Below are 21,548 nucleotides of genomic sequence, written 5' to 3' on the forward strand. Positions count from 1 at the left end.
CATAAGGCGCACCGGAGTATAAGACGCACCGGAGTATAAGACGCACCCTCAATGAATGGTGTATTTTCAACTTTCAACTTTTTCCATCTATAAGGTGCACCGGACTATAAGGCGCACCTTCAAGGAATAAAAAAAGCTTTCCAAATATAATATATAAATATATACATGTTTTCCACATGTAAGCCACACTACATTATAAGGTGCTACAGTAGAGGCTGGGGTTATGCACGACTTCTTCGACAGAGGGAAATGGAGTCTGTGGCTGCGAGTAGTAGAAGTGCGAGACCTGTTGTGGCTCAATATTACTTCACATATAAGGTGCACATGTGTATAAGGCGCACGGTCATCATTTGAAAAAAAATCAGGGCTTCTGGGTGCGTGCGCCTTATACACCAGAAAATACGGTATTAGCGTTTTCGTGACACTGTTTATCTTAACAAAAAATGTATTAACATGGAGTGCAAGATTTATTTCAGATAGTGGAGAGGAACTTTTCCTCCATTCGGTAAACACGTAAAAAAAACATTCGGAAGCTGTTACGGTAAATTAAACGTTAGAGAAATCATAATATAGTAGCACACAGAATGGTGTAAAATAACTCAAATAATAACTCGCAAGCAATAGCATAATAACGCAATGTTGTTCACACGTTAATGTCCATATTCACAATATGACTAACATTGTTCAACTGTGAACACAAGAAACACGTAAAGCTCACATTATCAGTTCATTCCATATATAAGGTGTACCGAATTATGAGCCGCTTTGTCAGTTTTTGAAAAAATGAAGGCTTTTAGGTGCCTCGTATAGTGCGGAAAATACAGTGTATATATATATAAAAACAGGGAAACACATACTAGAAGTGGATGCCAACAAAAGATGAAAAGCTTTTAATATCCTCGAAAGGAAGAGCTATGACATTAATAATGTCAAAGTGATGAAATATGTTGGAACCCAATTCATAGGGGACTTTGTTGGTCGTTGTGAAAATTTAGAATATTTAACAACAGCGCCTGCAATGTACGATCTCTTACTTTGCAGACAATCAGCGTTGAGCAGATCCTGGCACTTCTCATGACATTTGACGCCACATTCAGTGCAGCGCATGCCTTGCCGTGCAATACCCCAAAGCAGCCCCTCACACTCGTAGCAGTAAGTGGGCGTGGTGGCGGTCCACACCTCGAAATTGTGCGGGGTGGTGCAGGAGATGGGATAGATGAGGGCCTGTAGGGTTTTCTTGTAGACATGACTCTTCTACAATAATATAAGAGACACATGGTCATGGTAGAGTAAAATGACCTTTTTGTCGGTTGTAAATGTCATCAAGAAGTTGCAATGACAATAGTGCAAGAGCCTCAAGATATAAAATGATGTACATTATTTAATATTTAATAATCTACTCTGTATTTCCATTTAAATGATAGACTGACCAACTCTTCATTATGCAAGGTGCTGGACGTCAGGGCTGAGGTGATCCCTGCCTTCCTCGAGTTCTGGACCAGTGACTGATTGACAGGTGAGAAAGTTGATAGCTAAGCAAACTGCCATGATTGATCTAGTAGTGCATTTAATTTATGAGAAAAAAATCATGTATTACTCACCATTGCCTGTGGGATTTATATGATGGTGGGGACAAAGGGGACAATAAGGACACACAAAAATAGAGTATTAATAAATTCCTGAACAAGGTGGAATGTTAACATTAGTGACTAATATACAATGTGTTGGTTATCTGTGTATCCACCAACATAGTGGCTCTCCTTCGGTTTTGGCTCTGACACGACAGTCATTTTTGGTTTCTTTGCAAATAATAATCTCATCTCATCTCATCTCATTTTCCGTACCGCTTATTCCTCATTAGGGTCGCGGGGCTTGCTGGAGCCTATCTCAGCTGTCTTCGGGCACGAGGCGGGGGACACCCTGAATTGGTTGCCAGCCAATCGCAGGGCACACAAAGACGTACAACAGTCACTCTCACACTCACACCTAGGGACAATTTGGAGTAGTCAATCTGCCTGCCATGCATGTTTTTGGAGTGTGGGAGGAAACCGGAGTACCCGGAGAAAACCCACGCGGGTCCGGGGAGAACATGCAAACTCCACACAGGGAGGCCGGACCGGGACGCGAACCGGCGACCTCTGCACTGTGAAGCCAGTGTGCTAACCACTTGACTACCGGGCCGCCCCAAATAATAATAATAATAATAATAATAATAATAATAATAATAATAATAATAATAATCAAAAGTCAAAGTCAAAATCAGCTTTATTGTCAAATATGCTAGTAGGCATTACATACAGCACAGATGAAATTACTGTCCTCTCGGACCCAGCATGCAAGGGCACTTATAATGACTTTAACAAACATAATAAACACCAATGAAAACACCAATTTGCCGGGAGAGGGGAGCCGCTGGTGTTCACGCGCCGCCATCTAAAATGTGTACCCTGACCGGGAATCGAACCCGGGCCGCGGCGGTGAGCCGAATCCTAACCACTAGACCACAATAATAATAATAATAATGATAATAATAATAAATGAAAATCAAGTGGTGGATTTCACCCTGGTAGCTGCCAAGTCACACCCACACTTGATGGGCAGACAGGCATGCTGTAACTCCAAATATGTCTAAACAAGCGATTCAAAAGTCTACATGTCCAATTTGATGGGGTGCCTCACTCAAGGAGGCAATGGAGAGGGCAGAAAGTCAAGATTTGTGCTGGAATACGATACAGAAAACCAAAGCCCGACTGCCGAAGTTGAGTCATATATGGATAGTGGAGAATTTAAAGTGATTAAACCTACCAGATCTCTGACCAGAGGCATTGCTTTCCTCTTCCTGAGGTCTGGCATGCTGTCAATACTATAAAGTGCACCGCCCATCCTGAAGAGAAAACACACACATATATCACGGAGAATGTGCTCAACTCTAGATGTGATGCGTCATTCACTACTTACCCCGCTGATAATAGCAGAGAGGCAATGCCGACACTCTCACCTCGGGCCTGCGAAGGACATAAAAAGATGAATGTGGGGGAGGGGGACAAACAGGTGGTGTAGGACCGCGCCAGGTGCCATGAAAATAAAAAATAACAAAATAATAAATACATGAATAATACATATATACACAAAATCAACACTATATAAACAACTTATTAAACAAAAATACATAAATACATTAATACATTCTTCAGCTGAACACACAACACCCACCTGAATGTCTGCTCCAGCCAGAGGGAGGAATCAGAATGGACTACATGCAAATCGCTATGAGTGTGGCAAACCACTGAAAAGAAAACAATGAAATGGCAAAACAGTCACGGGGTAAACAGAAACTACTGAATAAAACACAGGACAATATAATCCAAACATTGGAAAGCTGGTAAACAAAAGCTGGTAAAAAACATGCAGGAACAGATGCAGCAATTTTTCAACGAATATACGACAATTCACATACATCAAACACAAATATACAGTCCACGTGTACCTCTTGTAACTGCAGTCGTACTCTGCTGAACAATCGGAGCCAGTTGGCTTTGGCTCTGGCAGGACCGGGTTCCATGAGTTCTCTCTTTAGGAAGCTGGGGATGTGAAATATATCCCTTTTTGTCAATACATAATTACCAATAAAAACATTGTAAAATGGAAGAAAAAACAAGATGTAGCAAGCCCCTTTTTGATTACACGAGTCCATATTTTTAAGCATACCAATTGCATCAATGTGAGAAAAAAAAGTTGAGTTTTGTACTGTCCACTTTATTTTCATCTCATGATGTAATGGTTAACTTTTTAATCTATATTCTTCACACTCACGCGTGACCACAAAACATCACCATGTTTAATAATGGAGTTCATGGGAGCTTGCGATAGTTTGAAATGAGAATACAGTGATCCCTTGCTACTTGGCGTCGCAGATGTTTTTTTTTTCAGGGAAAAAACATGTTCAGAAATTTAAAAAATGCAGAATGACTCAGAGGTTTTGTACACGGCTGTGCATCTTCTCATCCCAGCCCAGCACCACCCTCTGTCTTATCACGTGGGTCATTATTATATAATTACTTTGTGTATTGTTATCTATCGCGGGTGGTCTTGGTCCCCATTACCCACGGAAAACAAGGGATTAATGTCAACACATTCCCTATGTAGTCATTTTTTATCATATTTGAACTTGCCTGGGTACAGAAGGCTCCTCTGTTTTCTCCTCAAGGGGTGGGGTAACGCTCTCCTCAGTCGGAAGTAGTTCCGGTGGCGGGAGCTCCTCTAGAGGCACCTCGGACTTTGGCTTAGGTTCCTGGAACTTGGCATCAGATCCTGGAATCTGTGATGCAGTGGTGGCAGTGGTTGTGGTGGATGTGCTGTTGATGGTAGTGGCAGTGGTGGTCGATAAGTCTTGCTGGGAGGGTGCAAAAGGAAGGTTGGCGGAGTCAGATGTCAAAGGGGGGAAAATGTCATCCTGTTTGAGAGGAGGGAGGGTTGTGGTGGTACTTAAGGGTTGGAGGTGATCGGGAGGCTGCTGTTGATGTAAAGATGTTTGCTTTTCCAGTGGAGGTCTGCTGGTGGACACGCTATCAGATGGGAGAGCGCGGGTGGCAATGGTGCTTGTGGAGGTGTAAGGCGGCTCGTGCTCCTCACTAAGAGTGGCATCCATTGGAAACATATCTTCATCTTCCTCATAGGGTATCTCCTCCTCATCTTCATAGTTGTACGCTCCTTCCTCCTCGTATATCTCGCCCTCCTCGTCGCCATAGAGCGCTCTGTCTTCCCCGCCGTCTTTACCATAGCTCCCCTCATCGCTGTAAACACCCTGCTGGTTGTCCCCATCCCACCCCGGGAAGTCATCTTTGCCGTAACTGATAGACGAGTGACAGGAGTGGTATGAGTCGTTTTCGTCATAGAACTCTGAGGCGCGCAAGCTCTCGCCATCTTCAGGAATAAACTCTTCGCTGAGCTGGGAACTGCCTCGGCTTAGCTCCCCTGATGAAGCATAGCGGCTGTCTGTCGGACTGAGGGAGAAAAGTGGGAAAAGGAAAACATAGCTGTGATATTGACACATCTGTTGAAGAGCAGACGGAGCAGACTGGCGAGGGCACTCAAGGGAGTCGTGTTGAGGTTGAGACTAGAAAGGGAGACGGCTAGCTACTTGTGGGACAGGAGTGACTTTTAACAAACTAGCAAGCTTGACAGTGAACGTTGGAAGTGGGAGTTGTTAGACTTGTGATGCATCATACACCAAAATCCAATCCTGCTTCTGCACTAGTGTCATTTTTAAGTCATCAAAATGGAGCCGTTGCATCCACAGGGCTCTGGACTGTACTATTATAGAACTAGCTTAGCTTGCAGCGCTATGTAGCCACGTGTCCACTATGCAAATTAATAGTGTCGCTCAACTTCTGGCTAGAAAACATCCCTCATTCGTAAGTGGAGTTTTTTTTCCATAAAGAAATTGGTTTTTTTGGTGGTGTGGAAGTAAAAACAACAGGCTTGATTCAAGCTTGTCCCCTTTTTTACATGATCGAAGCTTAACCGACACAATGGGGTCTATGAAGGAGATTGTTGTCCGCAAATTACATTTATAAATTTCTGCAAGAGGATTTTCACTTTCTGGACTCGGCAAAGTGGGCATTTGGGAGTCTGCCTTCCACCCCTAATCGTGCGTCTGTTTGAGACTACCAAGTGTTGGACTACCTGGACCACAATTTCGACCTGGTTTTACCTGGTCTGAAGCATAGCCTATAACCTATCACCAAATTGTCATTTGGATGTGTAGTAGAAAATGCGAACAATGTAGCGCGGTCCTTCGAATTCCCAAGTCTGTAAAGGCTTGCCCGGCCACAAAAATGATTTTTTTTACACTGGGTGCATGTTCCTCTCTTTCCAAAAAGAGGGAACATCATGTCTCACATTTTTGCAATGCATAAAACGGAATCAAGTGAGCGAAGCAGTGCAGAAACAAATAGAAACAGTCAGCCTTTACAGACTTAAATTGCATAAGTACAATTCTGAAGTACAATTTAGTAAAATTAGCAGCCCACCCAGGTAGGACACAGGACCACATTGTGGCGAATGGCCACATGATTTGAAGCTACTAGAGAGGCGGAACCAGCATAATCAGTGATTTTTTTTCTTGTATACATATACAAAGAGATAGGATAAGAGAGCACATGCATGCAAGCACAGTGAGCGAGGAGGACGGGACAAGTCCACCACTGACGACACAGCGAGACTGAGTCACAGGCTGGAGCAGGAGGAAGAGGAAGAGGAGGAGGAGGAGGAGTACCTCGGAGGAGGTACAGAGACCCACCTATCGGACAGCGAATGCCTACTGTCTAGAGAATACTGACGACTGGTACGCCGGCTCGACCCTGAGCCTGAGTCGATATCACTGCGCCCGTTGGTGGCCAAGTCTAAACTATCATAGGGTCTGGTAAGAGGAGCAGGGAAAGGGGAAGAGGTAGGAAAGGAGCATCAGTAGAGCTCAATTTAGGCAAGGACACCACATCGGATTTATTAAAAAAGCTCCATACCCAACGCACACACACAAGACATGCACAAGTTCATACGCAACCTGTATACAAGAGCAATGCGCCGCGCCCCAGCGTACTTGTATACACTGAAGCCAGGGTTATTCTCTGAGGGAGGAAGAGCACAGTGGGGAAAGCAAGTACACCAAAGTGGAACACATTTTGGCCGCCAGACACAAGTCATATTAGGTCGGGGGGAGGGATAGAATACATTTTTGGGGGGAATATGAACGTTTTTTATGTAGTTGGCACTTTATTAATTCATTGGCTGCCATTCCCGAATTTATTCGGCAATTGAAAAGTGTGATGTGGAGCGCCATGCCCCAATTTATTAGGGGTTTGGTTTTTCTTGTGGGGGGTGCCGATAACACGCTGGTCAGACCTCTGGCAATTGTTAAAGCACTATATATGTACGTATTATATTTTGTACAACCACCCACATTTCAAGCTCAGATAACTCCAGACCCATATAATTTAGGAATTAATTATTTGTTTCTGATGGAAAAAGAGAGTCTAAGGTTTCTTACGCTGCATTGAATGTTTATATAGTCCTAATGTTCAATATTCTGTGGGTCCTGCAATTTCAGTGAAAATGACAAAAACCCTGGCACTGGAGTGGACATTAGATTAGATTAACCTTTATTCGTCTCACGAGGGGTGTAAAGATTTCTGAGTATGTTATCATGATATAGTTTTAATTTAGTGTACAATGCACCCTCAGCAGTTTTACTTGAACGTGACCTGCATCATTGGAAATTTTGAGTGTCGCAATATTATTATAATTTTTTTTGGTCGCATTCAAAGTATGTTTCATCTGGAATTTACTAATGACTGGTAAAAGACGGGAACCTGAAGCATTGGAAGTAGCATTTTAAAACAGCACAATTGAGCTACGACAGTGATGTTCTTATGTACTTGATATGCTGTCAGGACTCTACTAAGAAGGCAGGCAGTGATTTCTTTTTCACCAAAAACTAGAATGAAAAGTAGATTTAGTCAAAAAAGTTTGGACACCACTGCATTAGCTTATCCAGAATTTAAAACAGTCGGATCTAAAATCATCTATCGGTTTTCATTGAGGGCCACTGAGGCAACAAATCCAACAGATGGAACTGTGATGGAAAAACAAAACTCTGCAGGGCGGCAGCGAAATACTTTTGCCTGTAGTTTTCAATCAAATGTGCACAACATTGAAGATTGTTTGGCCTTGGCGCTGGTCTGCACTCTATATGGTATAAAAGACAAGAATGGAATGTGTCCGCGGTGTGTGCAAGAAGTACATGGAAATTAAAATGACTTCATCTTGTATGGTAGATGTACAAAAACAATTGGGGCAACAGAGCTTGCATTAGATCTCATTCCACTGTGTGGGTGTACCTAACGAGTAGATGCTCTTTGTGAATTAGCTTTGCCGATAATCTCCATGGCAACCTGAAGGCTGCACGGAAGTCACTCGGTTTCATTTCGAGAAAATGGCGGTGATGATGACAGTGATGCGCTACCTGATGTCGCTGCGGTCATAGTCCATGTCAGGGATGTCGTCATCGTACGGGTGTCTGTAGCGCTGCTGCCTTATGGGATACTGGTGCATGGAAGCATTGGGCTGAGATGTGGTGTAAAAGGGAGGTGGGATGCTGTTACTCGTTTCGCTGCGGTAGTCACTGTCCCTGTCGTCAACGGCACTGTCTGGATCGTCATCTGGTCACAAACAAACCGTATTTGTGGACAGGGAAAAACCACAAATGTCTTTTGAGCTGTTGTTGAGGAGCAAAGGGCTACTGGGGAAATTGCACAGTAACATCATAGTTTCCAGGTCAGACGGGACAGTCAATATAGATTTATGAGCACAGATGCATCAAAGACTTACTTTGCTGATCTCCCCAGAAACTCCAATTACCTGCAAAATAGATAAAGGGATGTAAAAAGCACGAGGATCAGAAACAAAGTACATCAGCTTTCCAGATATAGAACACATGGGAAAGTGATTGCAGAGGGTTGAAGACTCTCTGGCCTGTCTCCCAATGTAACCTTTTCATGGACATCTTATCATGTTATAAGGTTATATGGTTCATGAAAGGGTTCATATTGTGCAGTCATATTATGCCCTCTCTCCGTTTATCACCCTCCTCCCTTAAACCTTATTACCATTTCCTACCCAATTCCAACCTGTTGTCTAGTTGGTAAATGAGCCTCGGAGGAGGGAGTACAGTGCTTCACTGCCATTATCAAATCAATTTGGGAATTGAAAAGCATGACATTGAGCACCATTCCCGAATTGCGAGGTGTGCGTTCCAAGCCTCGGTCAGACCTCTGGCAATGGTTTTCCCTCCCACGAGGGGGCAGCATGTACCTTTGGTACAGCCGCCCCCACTTTAAATGCAAATAACTCTACAACCAAGTTCGCTTGAAATAAACGTTTTTTTTCTGATGAAAGAAGAGAGTCTAAGGTTTCTTACGCTGCAATGAATGTTTATGTCGTCCTAAAACTCAATAATCTGTGAGTCCTGCAATTTGAGTGAAAATGACAGAAACCCTGGAACTCGAGTGGACACATATTTGCACATCGTCTGGCAGTGAATGAGTTAAAAACGAGACATCATGACATGCCACGAGAGGCGTTTCATGCAGAGGAAATGGTAGGGAGATTTACACTTACAGCACTGTGTGGACGGTGCCTGGAGAGGCCTCTCTTGCTCCTCTTGATATGCATACTAAGAATGTAAATTTCAAAACTTTACAAATACTCATTATGTGCATTAATGTTATATGAATTTGGGGTTCAATTATTTATTCGACCGGTTATTGTAGGGTGGAAAGACAGATTTTATGTAATGTACACTTGGCTACACAATAAAACTCAAAGACTAAGATACAAGATATACATGTGATTAGAGAAGGAAAACACTTTACAAAAATAAACATTGTTAAGTCTTTCTTGAGAATAATTGTGAGAAATCATTACCATGTTTGTTACTGGCAACATAATTGAAAGTAATACGAGCAAACATCGCTGAAAAGGTTTCTTCAGCCATCAACCTTTTCATCGATGGACGACTGCCGTACGACTGAGAGCTTACACAGACGTATTGAGCAAACATGTTACTTCAGAGGTGCTTATCAAAATGGTGGCCGTTTCAAAAACATTGGCACTCTGAGTAAATGCCATGACATACAGTACGTGGTACGTCAAAGGCATTCTGGCTTTTTATCATTTTGCAGAAGAATGGTTGAAGAACTAAAAAGCACTGAAGCCACATTTAGTTCTGTTAGCCAGTGTTGGATTTGTTGCCAGTGAAAAAAAAACATTGAGGAGCAGTTTTTATACAAATGTTCTCTATTGGGAGATTCACATACATAAGAAATTGACAAGCAGAGAAAAATAGAGTGTAGACAGACACATAATGAAATTCTTACATCTTGGTCTCTCATGGCATTGAGTTGTTCAAGCTTCTTAGCCCAGTATCGTGCCTCTTCTTCTGGAATGTCTGCAGTGAATGTAACATTGATAATGGTACTCTTGATTTTGAACTTAATAATAATTTCTAATAAAGAGAGATACATTGACAACAACAAGTCAAACCTAGTGGCAGTTCGAAGCGTGTGTCCAGCAGCAACCGATGAAAGGTTGGATCTTTGGTGCCACAGATTTCATTCTCGGCCATGATCACGTTGGAGTCCAGAGTTACCCACTGACCCGGGCCCTCCTGTGAATTAGAGGAGCAGTGCAAAACATTATATAATAGAATCAATCAGTGGAGATAATGTTATCACAGTTTGTCCTATGCGATATTATGTGAGGATGTACATGTTTATATATGCCACATACCTCATTGGATTGCCGGATGCTACTCAGTGGGATCCATAAGGTACCCACCATGGTGTCCCAGATCAGGCCTTTATTCCACACTTCTACTGTTAGGCCGAGGTCCAGCCTATTTATCTCGCTATGAGTCGGGGACAGGGAAGAGACAGGTTAAAAAGCAAAAATAATAAATTGAAAAAGAAATCCCTTAAAATCTTTCATCAACAAGCAGGCAAGCTTCTTGACTCACAGGTACAACAGTCTTAACTGATTTAAACCCTAATAATATCCGCAGCCTTGATATAAAAATGCATCTGTGTTTGCTTGGAAGCCGAAAATATAATCTAGCAAATGACAGCATGTTGTGCCGCTTCATAAAAGGAGGAAAAATGATTAAAGGAAATGAGTGGGAGATGGTGAGGCCGAGGACAGAGTCAGGCATTTACAGAGAAAGAGCTCATTAGCTGTGCTGTAATTTCCATTTACTCAACTTGGATGTGCCAACTGTTTGGGGGATTTGGAATTTTCCAGATTTAGATTCCCATTTATTGTTTTTACAGAGATTACATTTTAGAATATTAAAACCTTGCCTGAAACATTTGGAGTTTTTTTCCCCCGACAGCTCTTTGCACCACGTTGATGAGTCACGAGTAGTTAAAATCACAAAAGGAGCAACTGCCCAAAACAAAACACCTCACACACACTCGTCTTATTCTTACACTCATTACTCAAAAGCTTCCGAACACGGAGGAGAAGCTGATCACAAAAAAAAAACTGAGAAGGTTGCCCTGAGACTGATGCTACGTAGCGTAAACTCTCATTGTGACGTATGGGTGGAGGGGAGAAGAGTCAATTTTTTAAAAGAATTCCCCAGCAGTTGTATTACATCCCATCAGATTATGTTGGTAACCCTAATAAAGAGTCCATTGAGTGTACATGAATACACGTAAGATGATTTTTAAAAAGCTGGGGAAGACAAAAGTGGCAAGTTAAAATACCGCAGCCCAGCCTTCCCACTGAGGACTGCAGGGTGACATTTTTGTTAACGTGACCTATAGCACCTTCACTTCATCTTGTTAACAGTTGCTTATATCTCCCATCTGGTGTTAAAGCTGTATATAGTTTACAAACTCCATATCTAACGCCACAGAAAATGCGGATGTGGATGAACTGAAAAGCCACGGAATATAAAGCTGACACCTGCGTGATCGATCCTTGGATGAAACAAGGCCCCCCCTAAAATAAATAACATAAATTTCCCCATGAGACAAACATGTGGCTCAGTAAACCACATGGTAGGTGGCAAGATTATGTTCTGCAAGAGAGACAGAGAATAATGCAATAACGAGAAAGTTTTTCACAAAAAGAGAGAGTCAGACTAAAGACTAAAGACTAAAGACTAAAGACTCACAACATAAAGTCCTGCTCCCAGCACGGCTGACTGCCGCGTACGGCGATGGTGGTGCTCTTGACATTCTGCACCTTTAGGGTCACGTAAGTGTTGAATTTTTCTGCAGGATGTGCAACAATGTTACAGATAAAGATCCTGGGTTCATACAATTGCGGCAAACCGGTTGGAGTATTGTGAGTAAAAAAATCTTACCTTGGGGTCCATCAAGCTTGGCTTTTTTCACTGCAAAGACATAAAATGAAAATTCAAACAGTGTACATGTGTAAATACTAAATATTGCCCCAAAGGTGGAACAATTTGGAGCGGAACATTTTTTTGAGGGAAAAAAAGGCCTCAAAGGTCAAAAATAAAAAATCAAAAAAAAAAAAAAATACATAAAATGTTTTTGGGGGACGATAGCTTTGTGAGCATCCAAAGTGGGTGCTCAATTTAGTATGTCGATCGTGAATGGCCAGTAGACCGCGGACAAGCTGATGGCGAGGGGTGCACAGTTAGTGGAAATAAGGAAAAACATATTTGTGTGTTTCTATACAAATATTTTGGTCTTCGTGGACACTCAAAGGATTTCAAAATGGTAAATGTGTGTCTCATGCCTCTGTATCAGGTCTCTGTTTTTTCACAGACAATTGTATTTAATTGTTTTTTTCTGTTTTGTCTGACGGTTACTCATCACTTTTTAGAATAATGCGCCAAAGTTCAATACTTTGACAAATTACCATATTTTCTGGTCTATAACGCACACCCAAAAGCCTTTATTTTCTTCAAAAGATGACGCTGCGCCTTAAACGCAGGTGCGTATGATATGTGAAGTAATATTGAGCCACAAAAGGTCTCTCGATTACTGTCAGCAGCCTCTGACTCCATTTCCCCTTGTCTGAGCCTGAACCTGAGTCGCTACTGTAGCACCTTATAATGTTGTGCGCCTTATATTTGGAAAACTTCTATGTATTTCTATATTATGTTTGGAAACAAAAAAGTGACGTCGGTTGTCCTTTAAGAGACCAGTTTGTCTACAACTGATGTCGATGCTGCTGTGCTGTCACCGTCTGGGAAAATGAGTCACAATGATCTTCCTTGTCTTGATATATTGAGGCTGGTTACAAAGCTTTTGACACTTTGGAACACCGTTTTACTTTACTCAGGCTGTTAAGACACTGTACACCAACTGCACCTCCTCAATACTGCTTAAATATGGTATGTCCCCTCGCTTCATCGTCTCCCGTGTTATCCGTCAAGGTTGTCGCATTTCTCCCTATTTATTCTTACTTTCAGCACAAATCGTATCACTGTTGGTCACTGAAAGCGAGGTCCAAGGTATTGAAGTAGCGGGTAGGCAGGTTGTGATTAGCCAGGTGGCAGATGACACCACACTCTTCCTGAAAAATTCTGAGCAAATTCCAAAGGCCATAGCTCTGGTTAAAGAGTTTTCCAAAGTGTCAAGTCTTTTGCTTAATATAAATAAATGTGAGTTGTTAGTTGTGAAATCATGTAATGAGTCTATGCTACACAACATACCTGTGAAAAATCAAGTGACGTACCTAGGTGTTGTCATGGCCAAAGACGACGAAGAGCGTTGTCATCTGAACCTCGATCCAATAATTGATAAAACCAAGAAGCGCTTTAATCACTGGTTACAAAGGGATCTATCATTAAACGGAAGAATACTGCGAGCAAAAAGTGAGGGAATCGCTCGGTTTGTATATCCTACAATGGCTTTAAATGTGGATCCAAGTGCATGTAAGACAATGGACAAAATAATGTATAACTTTGTATGGAAAAATAAAACTCATTATATAAGAAACTCTGTCATATCCAGGACGTTAAAGGAAGGCCTAAATGTTTTGGACTTTACTTCTCTAAACTACACGTTTAAGATTAACTGGCTGCGTAATTATCTGTGTAGCCCTGATGCAATCTGGAATTTCATTCCAAAATCCATGTTTTCCCGACTTGGTGGTCTGTCTTTCTTGCTGAAATGTAATTATAAGGTTGAAAAATTGCCTGTTAACCTATCAAAATTCCATAAATAAGTTTTATTAGCCTGGTGCCTACTGTATAACCATTCTTTCTTTCCGCATGATGATGCATCATCATGTATGATCTGGAATAACTGTCATATTTTGTACAAAAACAAATCACTGTTTTTGTCGAGATGGATTGACTTGGGTATCATTTATGTAAAGCAACTTTTTAACACAAACAATGTTTTAATGAACTATGCTGAGTTTCTCAATACGCATCAAATCCCTTTGACCCCCAAGGACTTTGCCATCGTTATGGATGCCATCCCAAGTGGTATCATAAGCCTGTTCAGGGTCACTACGCTACTCCCGACAGACCACCGCCAATTCCAGTGACAGAAACTGCCTTGGGGAAACTCTGTTTCTCATCAATTGCTCGAAATCGGAACCGTGCAATTCGACATTTGTTTCAAAAACTTTTGTGACGGTTCCCTACGTTGTTCATCACTGGAGAACGTATGTCCCAAATATCCCATGGGAAAAGGTTTGGACCGTCCCATATAAATTTTTCATCTCAAACAAACAAAGAGAAATAACCTAGAAACTTTTGCACCGTTGCTATTCTGTTAAACATAAGATACGGTCCTTACAGGATATATCTTGTACATTTTGTGAAGCTGAGCCTGAAACTGCAACTCACCTCTTCTGGGCTTGTCCCGAAACTACTCGCTTCTAGAAACACTTTGTCAAATATGTTCAATGTAAAATCACTTCTCCGTTCATATTTCATTACAAAGACATGCTGTTTGGATATTACAACAAGACCAACAATAAATATTTTATTATTAATTTATTAGTTTTTCTTGCCAAACATCATATTCATAAATCTAAATTTTGTGGGAAGAAACCCCTATTTGTAATATTTCAAAATGAAATGAAACTATATCAGAAAACAATTCAACCATCTGCCGACCCAAACGCTATCAAAACACATGATTTGTTAATGAAATATGGCATAGGATGATGTGCTTGCCGATTCATCTGGTGTTCCCCCCCTCTCTTTTTTGTCAATTTCACTATGTTGTGCAGACTCGATGAAAGCTCTCTCTCTCTTCTAGTTCTTTCTTCTCTCCTCTTTTTTCTTCTTGTATAATGATTATCTGTCAGGAACTCCTATTTCCTGTGCGATCAGGTACTGTCTCTTACGCGATTATATCACCTAATGTATGTTACTGTCTCTTATGCAATTATGCGATTATGTCACCTAATGTATATTGCCAACTATTTGGAAAATATTAAGTATGCAGAAAGATTTGCTGAGATACACCTCAGATTTACTTCTAGAAGCTCCACGAGCTAGTCAAAACCAATGGGTTTGTTTACTTTTGTTGTGTTTTGTTTGCAGTGTTGTTTGTTTGTTTCTGTTGCTTTGTATGTTTGCATGCCATTTGAATTAAAAAAAAAATATTGAGGCTGGTTGCCAACAGCAGATGCCGACTCTTAATGCCGCAGCAGATGAAGGAATTGATTTAACTGAACAGTGTGAGAATGTATCCACTGTATTATAATGTCAGGTTTTATAAAGCAATCTTGTCAAAAAGCGATATTTCTTTACATAGGCCTGGAATTCAAATACTGTATGTTGTGGAGACGATAATAAATATATTTATTGAGTGCATGTTAGCATGCAATTTAGGTATTAATAATGTTAGAATGTAATTGATGTAAGATTGTTAGTAGGTAAGCCTCATATTTCCGACGTTTTGGGGAATTTATGTACAGTAAAGTCTCGTTATATCGATATTCAAGGGAGTCCGAAAAAATATCGATATAACCGGGACTATCGATATATCCGACCCTGTTTGCATGTAATTTTGTCCGTGCGTGCATAGAAATAGTATCGATATAACCGGGACTATCGATATATCCGATATCGATATAACGAGACTTTACTGTATATTGAAAAATTATTTCTAGGTCTTACTAGGTAGCTTTGTAAAAAGTACATTGATCCACTGTGAGGTTAACTCATTCACTGCCATTCACGAATTTATTCAGAAATTGAAAATATGACATAGGGCGCCATTCTCGAATTAATTCGGGTTTTGTTTTTTCTTGTTTGGGTGACGATAAAGTGCTGGCCAGGGCCTCTGCCCACAAGGGGGCAGCAATTCCCTTTTTTAATGTTAGCGCTTTGTGCCATCTTGAGCTGTTGTTAAAGCGCTATACAGTGAGACCTCAACTTACAAACTTAATTGGTTCCCAAAGAGAGTGTGTAAGGCGAAAAGTGTGTACCTCATTTTTTTTCCCATAGGAAACCATTAAAATCGGAATAATCCATTCCCGGGTTTCCATAAAATATAATTTTCAACCAAATAAGCCTTAAAACTACACACAACATACCTTATTCTATGTATAATAAATGTGCTATTGCATTGTAATGAAAGAAATACACTGCATTGTATCATAAAGTCACTTTATTTATATTTGTGATGGTCATTGATGGCTTGATGGAATGGCGTTGGAGGTCGAAGGTCAAAGGGAATTGCTGTTTGGAAAGAGAGGCACATTACATGAGGACTGTACTTAAAGAAATAAACTGCTGTAAAATTTTAGTTTTAGTTTTATTTACCTTTTTGATGGTCGTTGATGGCTTATGGAAGGAGAGTCACCTTCCATAAGGGCTGTTGGTAACTTAACCTCTGGTGTGGCTTCTCTTCTTTTTTCTTTGGAGACTCCTCATCATTTTTGCTGATTAAAAACCTCTTAATTGACACCTGTTGCTTTCTGACTTTAAGTCTTACGAAGCTGAGGCATCACATTATTGTTCATCATGTTGATGATTGTCATAGCTACAGTTCTTTCTGAATGGAACTGTTCGGTAAAAGCCTGCACATCATTCCACTTTGCCAACATTGCCTTTATGAGCTCACTTGATGCTGCAGCCATCTCCTCCTCAGATGTTCTTGAACCATCCGTTACTGGCTTTAAAATCCTCAATAAGCGGCAAACTTCTAGGTTGGCGCATGGCGATATCGGCGTGAATTAGCCGTGCTTTCTCGCATAAAATAGCTTTACTCACGCTGTCGCCGGATAGCTGCTTTTCAACTTCTTCGATTGCCTGAGACCGTCGCATTGAGAGCACGGAAACACCTTTTGCAACAGACGCACCTTTGATGGCTTTTCTGTTCCGGAGAATGGTAGCAATGGTTGACTTAGCATAGCCGTGCTCGGCCACTAAAACACACAAATGGACACCTCGTTCGGGTTTTTCAATTATCTCCTTCTTCTCAGCAACGGTGATTTTATTTTGTGTCTTCTTGGGCTGAACACGAGCCTGTGGTGGTTTTTTTTTTCGGTCCCATCATAGTAAAATTATCAGCAAAAAAGCTCCAAGTAGGCGATCGACGTGTGCATTCAATGAGAGGGGGTGTGGAAAGTAGCTCCGGCTGGAGCGCTGTTCGGTCGTGTGCTTCCGCCGAAGATCACTCCGCCAGATCTGAATGTCGTGTGCTTTGGTGTTCTTCCGACGAAGATTTCTCCACCAGCCGTGGTGGGTGTGTATTATGAAAATAGTGCTTATTATAAGATTTAAATTTCATAAATTTGACGTTCATAAGATGAAAAGTTTGTAAGATAAGGTGTTCGTAAGTTGAGGTCTCACTGTATAAACTAATACATTATGTGTGTATTGCATTGGATTTTGGACAGCCGGCCTCATTTCAAGCTCATATAACTCCAGACCAATATAATTTAGGAATTAACTCTTTTTTTGTGATGAAAGAAGAGAGTCTAAAGTTTCTTACACGGAATTGAATGTTGATGTAGTCCTAAAACTCAATATTCTGTTGGTCCTGGAATTCGAGTGACAATGACAATAACCCTGGCACTGGAATGGACACATTTGTGCACATCATCTGGCAGTGAATGAAAGTTGAAAATTAAAAGACATATTGATAATATGGATGAATCTGCACTCAGTTTTGTCAAGAAATTCCAGTTTGCTTGTATTATTTGAAACAAGATTTGTAAATTAGAAAATCTATAAATGCGAATGGGCAGCCCAGTAGTCGAGTGATTAGCACGCCGGCTTCACAGTGCAGAGGTCATGAGTTCAAGACCCGGTCAGGCCACCCTGTGTGGAGTTTGCCTGTTCTCCCCACATTGGTTTTCTCCGGGTCCTCCAGTTTCCTCACACATTCTAAAAACATGCATGGCAGGCTGATTGAACACTCCAAATTGTCCCTCGGTGTGAGTTTGAACGTGAATGTTTTTTTGTCTCTGTGTGCCCTGAGGTTGGCTGGCAACCAATTTAGGGTGTCCAAGAGCCTGAAAACGGCTGGAATAGGCTCCAGCACCCCCTGTGACCTTCATGAAGATAATGTGATCTGTAAAATGGATGGATGGATAAATGTGAATATTTTTACACGTATTTGAATGAACCTGAAAAAATGGAATTACATGATTTATATCTTATTAGTCCACAAATGGTCTAGCCCACTTGCAGATCCAATTATGAATGTGGCCTCTGAACTAAAATGACACTCAAGCCTCTACAGGTGTGAAACTGAGTGAGAAGTTTCTTCCATATGTCAGCCTTGTGATTGACAGGTAATCAATTCAGGGTGAGAGAAGGTCACCGGCTCCCCCTTGCAATGCTGCAAGATGGCACGGCAAGGCTAAAAAAGCAACTCCTTTTCATGAAACGCCAAACACCATCATGCAGTTTGGAGACTAATTACAATTCGTGACATTTCATGGGAATTTCGACTAAAATCTCCTGAGAACAAGCTCATTTGCCACCAAGGCGGTCACACGCCTTTGGGGGACTGAGCGTATATTCCCTGGAAGCTCATTGCTTGCGCGCCTTCCCTTGAAATAGTCGGTAAATGGCAGATGCATCTCGGGCTGCAGCATTGTCAACACTCCTCCTCAAATGCTGTTTACTCCCAAGGAACCAGTCCTTCCTTCACCCTCCTCCTCACCCTCTCCTACGCGCTCCCGCTGCCATGTGGTGAGCTCACACGTGTGCACCCTTCCTCTGCCTTTCTCTCATGCTCCATTAATCTCTGTGTGTGAGCTGGCACAGCGAGCTGCATCCCCAACTCTAAAAATATCCACTTCAGCGTGACAGAGTATGGGAAATGGGGAGGGGGTATAGCCGGAAAGGCGGATGGAGGGTAGGAGTGGGATTTGGAGGGATGGTGAGAGTGGGGGGATGCTTGAAAGCATATACGACTGAAGCAGAACAACTGGGGAAGCAGGGATGAATACAAAATTCAACAGAAAAAGCTGATTCCATTGCAAGAGCTAATTTTCTCAACAAAAAAGAGGAAATCCAAGATAATCAATGCAATCACAAGTGGGGCAGCTCAAGCAATGATAATTTCCTGAGACGGTCCACTTAAGATGCCACGTGCTTTTCTGTCAAAGTGACAGTAAAATGGAGGTGGACAGTCGTCACATATTCGACTAATAGCTACTAAAAGCTTCTCGCACTTCGACTTATATATTGCTGCTATGTAAAACACTTACAAAACGCCCAGCAAAATGTTCACAATATAGAGGTTGAGAACCCCTCGCCCACAGAATCCTGCAAAATCCAATACAAGAACTGTCGCAATAATTAGATTTTCCTTAAACCTCCTCGACTAACCTGACTGATGAGTACTACACATTTAGTTTGGTAATTGCAATCAAATTACATGACACAGTTATTTTTCCCCCTCATGGAAAGTCATTCCGCTGTGGATATATGCTGAGTCCTTTTCATGTCCATGTAGGTTCATAACAATGTCACATCTGTGTCCACATTTAAATGTGCTGATTAAGCTTGTGTGACAGCACAATCCATCGTATCAAATTCCAGTTGAGATGTCACATTTCTGGTTTACAATGGTGATAGCGCCTTAAATCGACTGACATAAACCTTAATTTAGGTTAACCTCGGGCCTACAACATAGCATAATGATGAGAATACAAAAGTACTGAGACTGAACAGGTTGCCAGGCCAACACGAAGGACATAAAAACATCGGCTGAATCACGAACCTGACATCTGTGCAATGCACAGCTCAGGAGCTATTGTGGAAAAGATGGAAGAGTTTCATAAAGGTGGCGCCTCTTTGTAACTCCTTGGAGGCTTCAATGAAATGAAGATACCGGTACGTCGGCGAAGCAAATCATCCAAAACAGGCTAAAAAGGGGTTTGGGGTAATCGACTTGGGCTTAGTTTACAAGAATGCCCGTTGTCATTTTTGAATTAGGAAACTGTCTATCAGTGTAAATATGAGCGAACGGTTGCTTGCCTATACACTAAGTGACTTGGGATTGAACAAATATAAACATATGAGTACAATAATAAGGGTCACATTGTCACGTTTCGGTTTGCGACCAACAGGTGGCACTGTCGGTCCCCGCCTGCAGCTGCACAAGTGTTGATCAATTTAATCAGTGGCAGTTAAAAGGACTCCCTGCACGACCATTCAGGATCGGGTCATGGTTTGTTTCCCCCTGGCAGATTTGTTATACCTTGTCATGTATTACTCATGTTTTTGTTTGCTACTTTGAACCTTTTTGTTCTGATGCCTCAGTTGTTTGATATTTTGTTCCTGTTGACTTTATTTTAGACAATTTGTCCAATACACCCTGCTCCTTCCTCCTGTCTGTTTATTAGGTACACCACCACCACCTTACCAATCTCGACACACATCAAGTATCCATTTATTGAGTGACGTATAGGTGTGATTGTGAGCGCAAATGTGTCTCAGTGTGCTCTGTGATTGGCTGCCCACCAGTTTAGGGTGCACCCCATCCCCTGCCTGAAGACCACCTTAACAGAATCCAGCACACTGTCAAACCTTGTGAGGATTAGATAGATGGGTGATTGTTTTGTTAAAAAATACAAAGCAACAAAAAACATTACACATTTAAGTCATTTCTTTTTTTAACCTCTACTGTACAAACGAGTCAGGGAGACTGTCGATTTCTATCAATGAAATATGATCCGTTTGAACCCAAAAGTTTGCCCAAGTCTGCGTTTGCTCGCATCATGTATTGCCTTTTGCACTCCTGAGTTTTTATTTTGACTTTTGAGGCATGCAAGATTTTTCTCTGAAATGGAACATTTACGGTTGAAACCAGGACACTCTGTACTGTAAAAGTACGCCACAAAACACGCACTTCCAGTATGTGACTGTACTGACGCGAGAATGCTTTACATCTTGTTTTAGAGCATTTGACACCTACTCCGTAAATGTTGTTGGCCGCACCATGAATTGGATCTATTTCTTCACACATGACTGATATGAAAACATTAGAACGCCATGAGAAACGTCTTGAAAACGTCCTACCTCCAACACACAGCAAGGACATCTCTCGAAAGGGCTTTTTTTGGGTCAATTCCCGGCGTCTTGGCTGCTTTCCCGGTGACCGTAAAAACGCCGTCTTCAAAGCGGCGAGAGAGGGAAGACACGTCCACCTAGCAGCAGCAGCAGCACCACCACCACCGCGTTCCGACGGGTGTCACGATGCACACATGAGTGAGAATTTCTTCCCACTTAGCTTGACGGTGAGGGCAGAGGTCCACCGGCCAATAATTCAAAAGCTAACTAAGGTGTCCGTGCGCTGAAATAATCTTTTCCTTGCCCGTCTCAGCTCTCAGCCATCTTGGTCGGGCTTTCGGAACCAGCGCTGAGCCCACAGCTCTGTCTGCGTAGTGACGTCAAGGTAGCGTGTAGGATAACGTAAGATTCTGAGCCCCGCCCACTAACAATTTTTTAGCACGTGACTTTTTAGCCTACTTCTATCCCTTCCGGCTTTTCCTATTTTTAGTCTATATTTCACTGACACTAA

The 21,548-nt window shown here is 41.8% G+C and overlaps 1 protein-coding gene across 1 annotated transcript in view; it reads right to left on the reverse strand.

Moving 5' to 3' along the window:
- Nucleotides 1-21,413, reverse strand: part of unc13a (unc-13 homolog A (C. elegans)) — a 60,107-nt gene extending 38,694 nt beyond the window's left edge. Inside the window, exons 1-17 of the mRNA XM_089001801.1 lie at nucleotides 21,047-21,413; nucleotides 11,927-11,956; nucleotides 11,735-11,834; nucleotides 10,348-10,465; nucleotides 10,102-10,225; nucleotides 9,936-10,006; nucleotides 9,178-9,232; nucleotides 8,389-8,418; nucleotides 8,024-8,219; nucleotides 6,302-6,421; nucleotides 4,173-5,003; nucleotides 3,488-3,581; nucleotides 2,959-3,005; nucleotides 2,806-2,884; nucleotides 1,602-1,607; nucleotides 1,431-1,505; nucleotides 1,035-1,254 (exon numbers count right to left, since the gene is read on the reverse strand). Coding sequence (XP_088857927.1) covers nucleotides 1,035-1,254; nucleotides 1,431-1,505; nucleotides 1,602-1,607; nucleotides 2,806-2,884; nucleotides 2,959-3,005; nucleotides 3,488-3,581; nucleotides 4,173-5,003; nucleotides 6,302-6,421; nucleotides 8,024-8,219; nucleotides 8,389-8,418; nucleotides 9,178-9,232; nucleotides 9,936-10,006; nucleotides 10,102-10,225; nucleotides 10,348-10,465; nucleotides 11,735-11,834; nucleotides 11,927-11,956; nucleotides 21,047-21,068 — 2,218 coding nt within the window. The 5' untranslated portion in view covers nucleotides 21,069-21,413. The remainder of the gene's footprint in view (nucleotides 1-1,034; nucleotides 1,255-1,430; nucleotides 1,506-1,601; nucleotides 1,608-2,805; nucleotides 2,885-2,958; nucleotides 3,006-3,487; nucleotides 3,582-4,172; nucleotides 5,004-6,301; nucleotides 6,422-8,023; nucleotides 8,220-8,388; nucleotides 8,419-9,177; nucleotides 9,233-9,935; nucleotides 10,007-10,101; nucleotides 10,226-10,347; nucleotides 10,466-11,734; nucleotides 11,835-11,926; nucleotides 11,957-21,046) is intronic.
- Between the last annotated feature and the right edge of the window lie 135 nt (nucleotides 21,414-21,548).

Source organism: Hippocampus bargibanti, linkage group LG07 (assembly GCF_051943395.1).
Source record: "Hippocampus bargibanti isolate YZ-2025 linkage group LG07, ASM5194339v1, whole genome shotgun sequence".
Lineage (NCBI taxonomy): Eukaryota > Metazoa > Chordata > Actinopteri > Syngnathiformes > Syngnathidae > Hippocampus > Hippocampus bargibanti.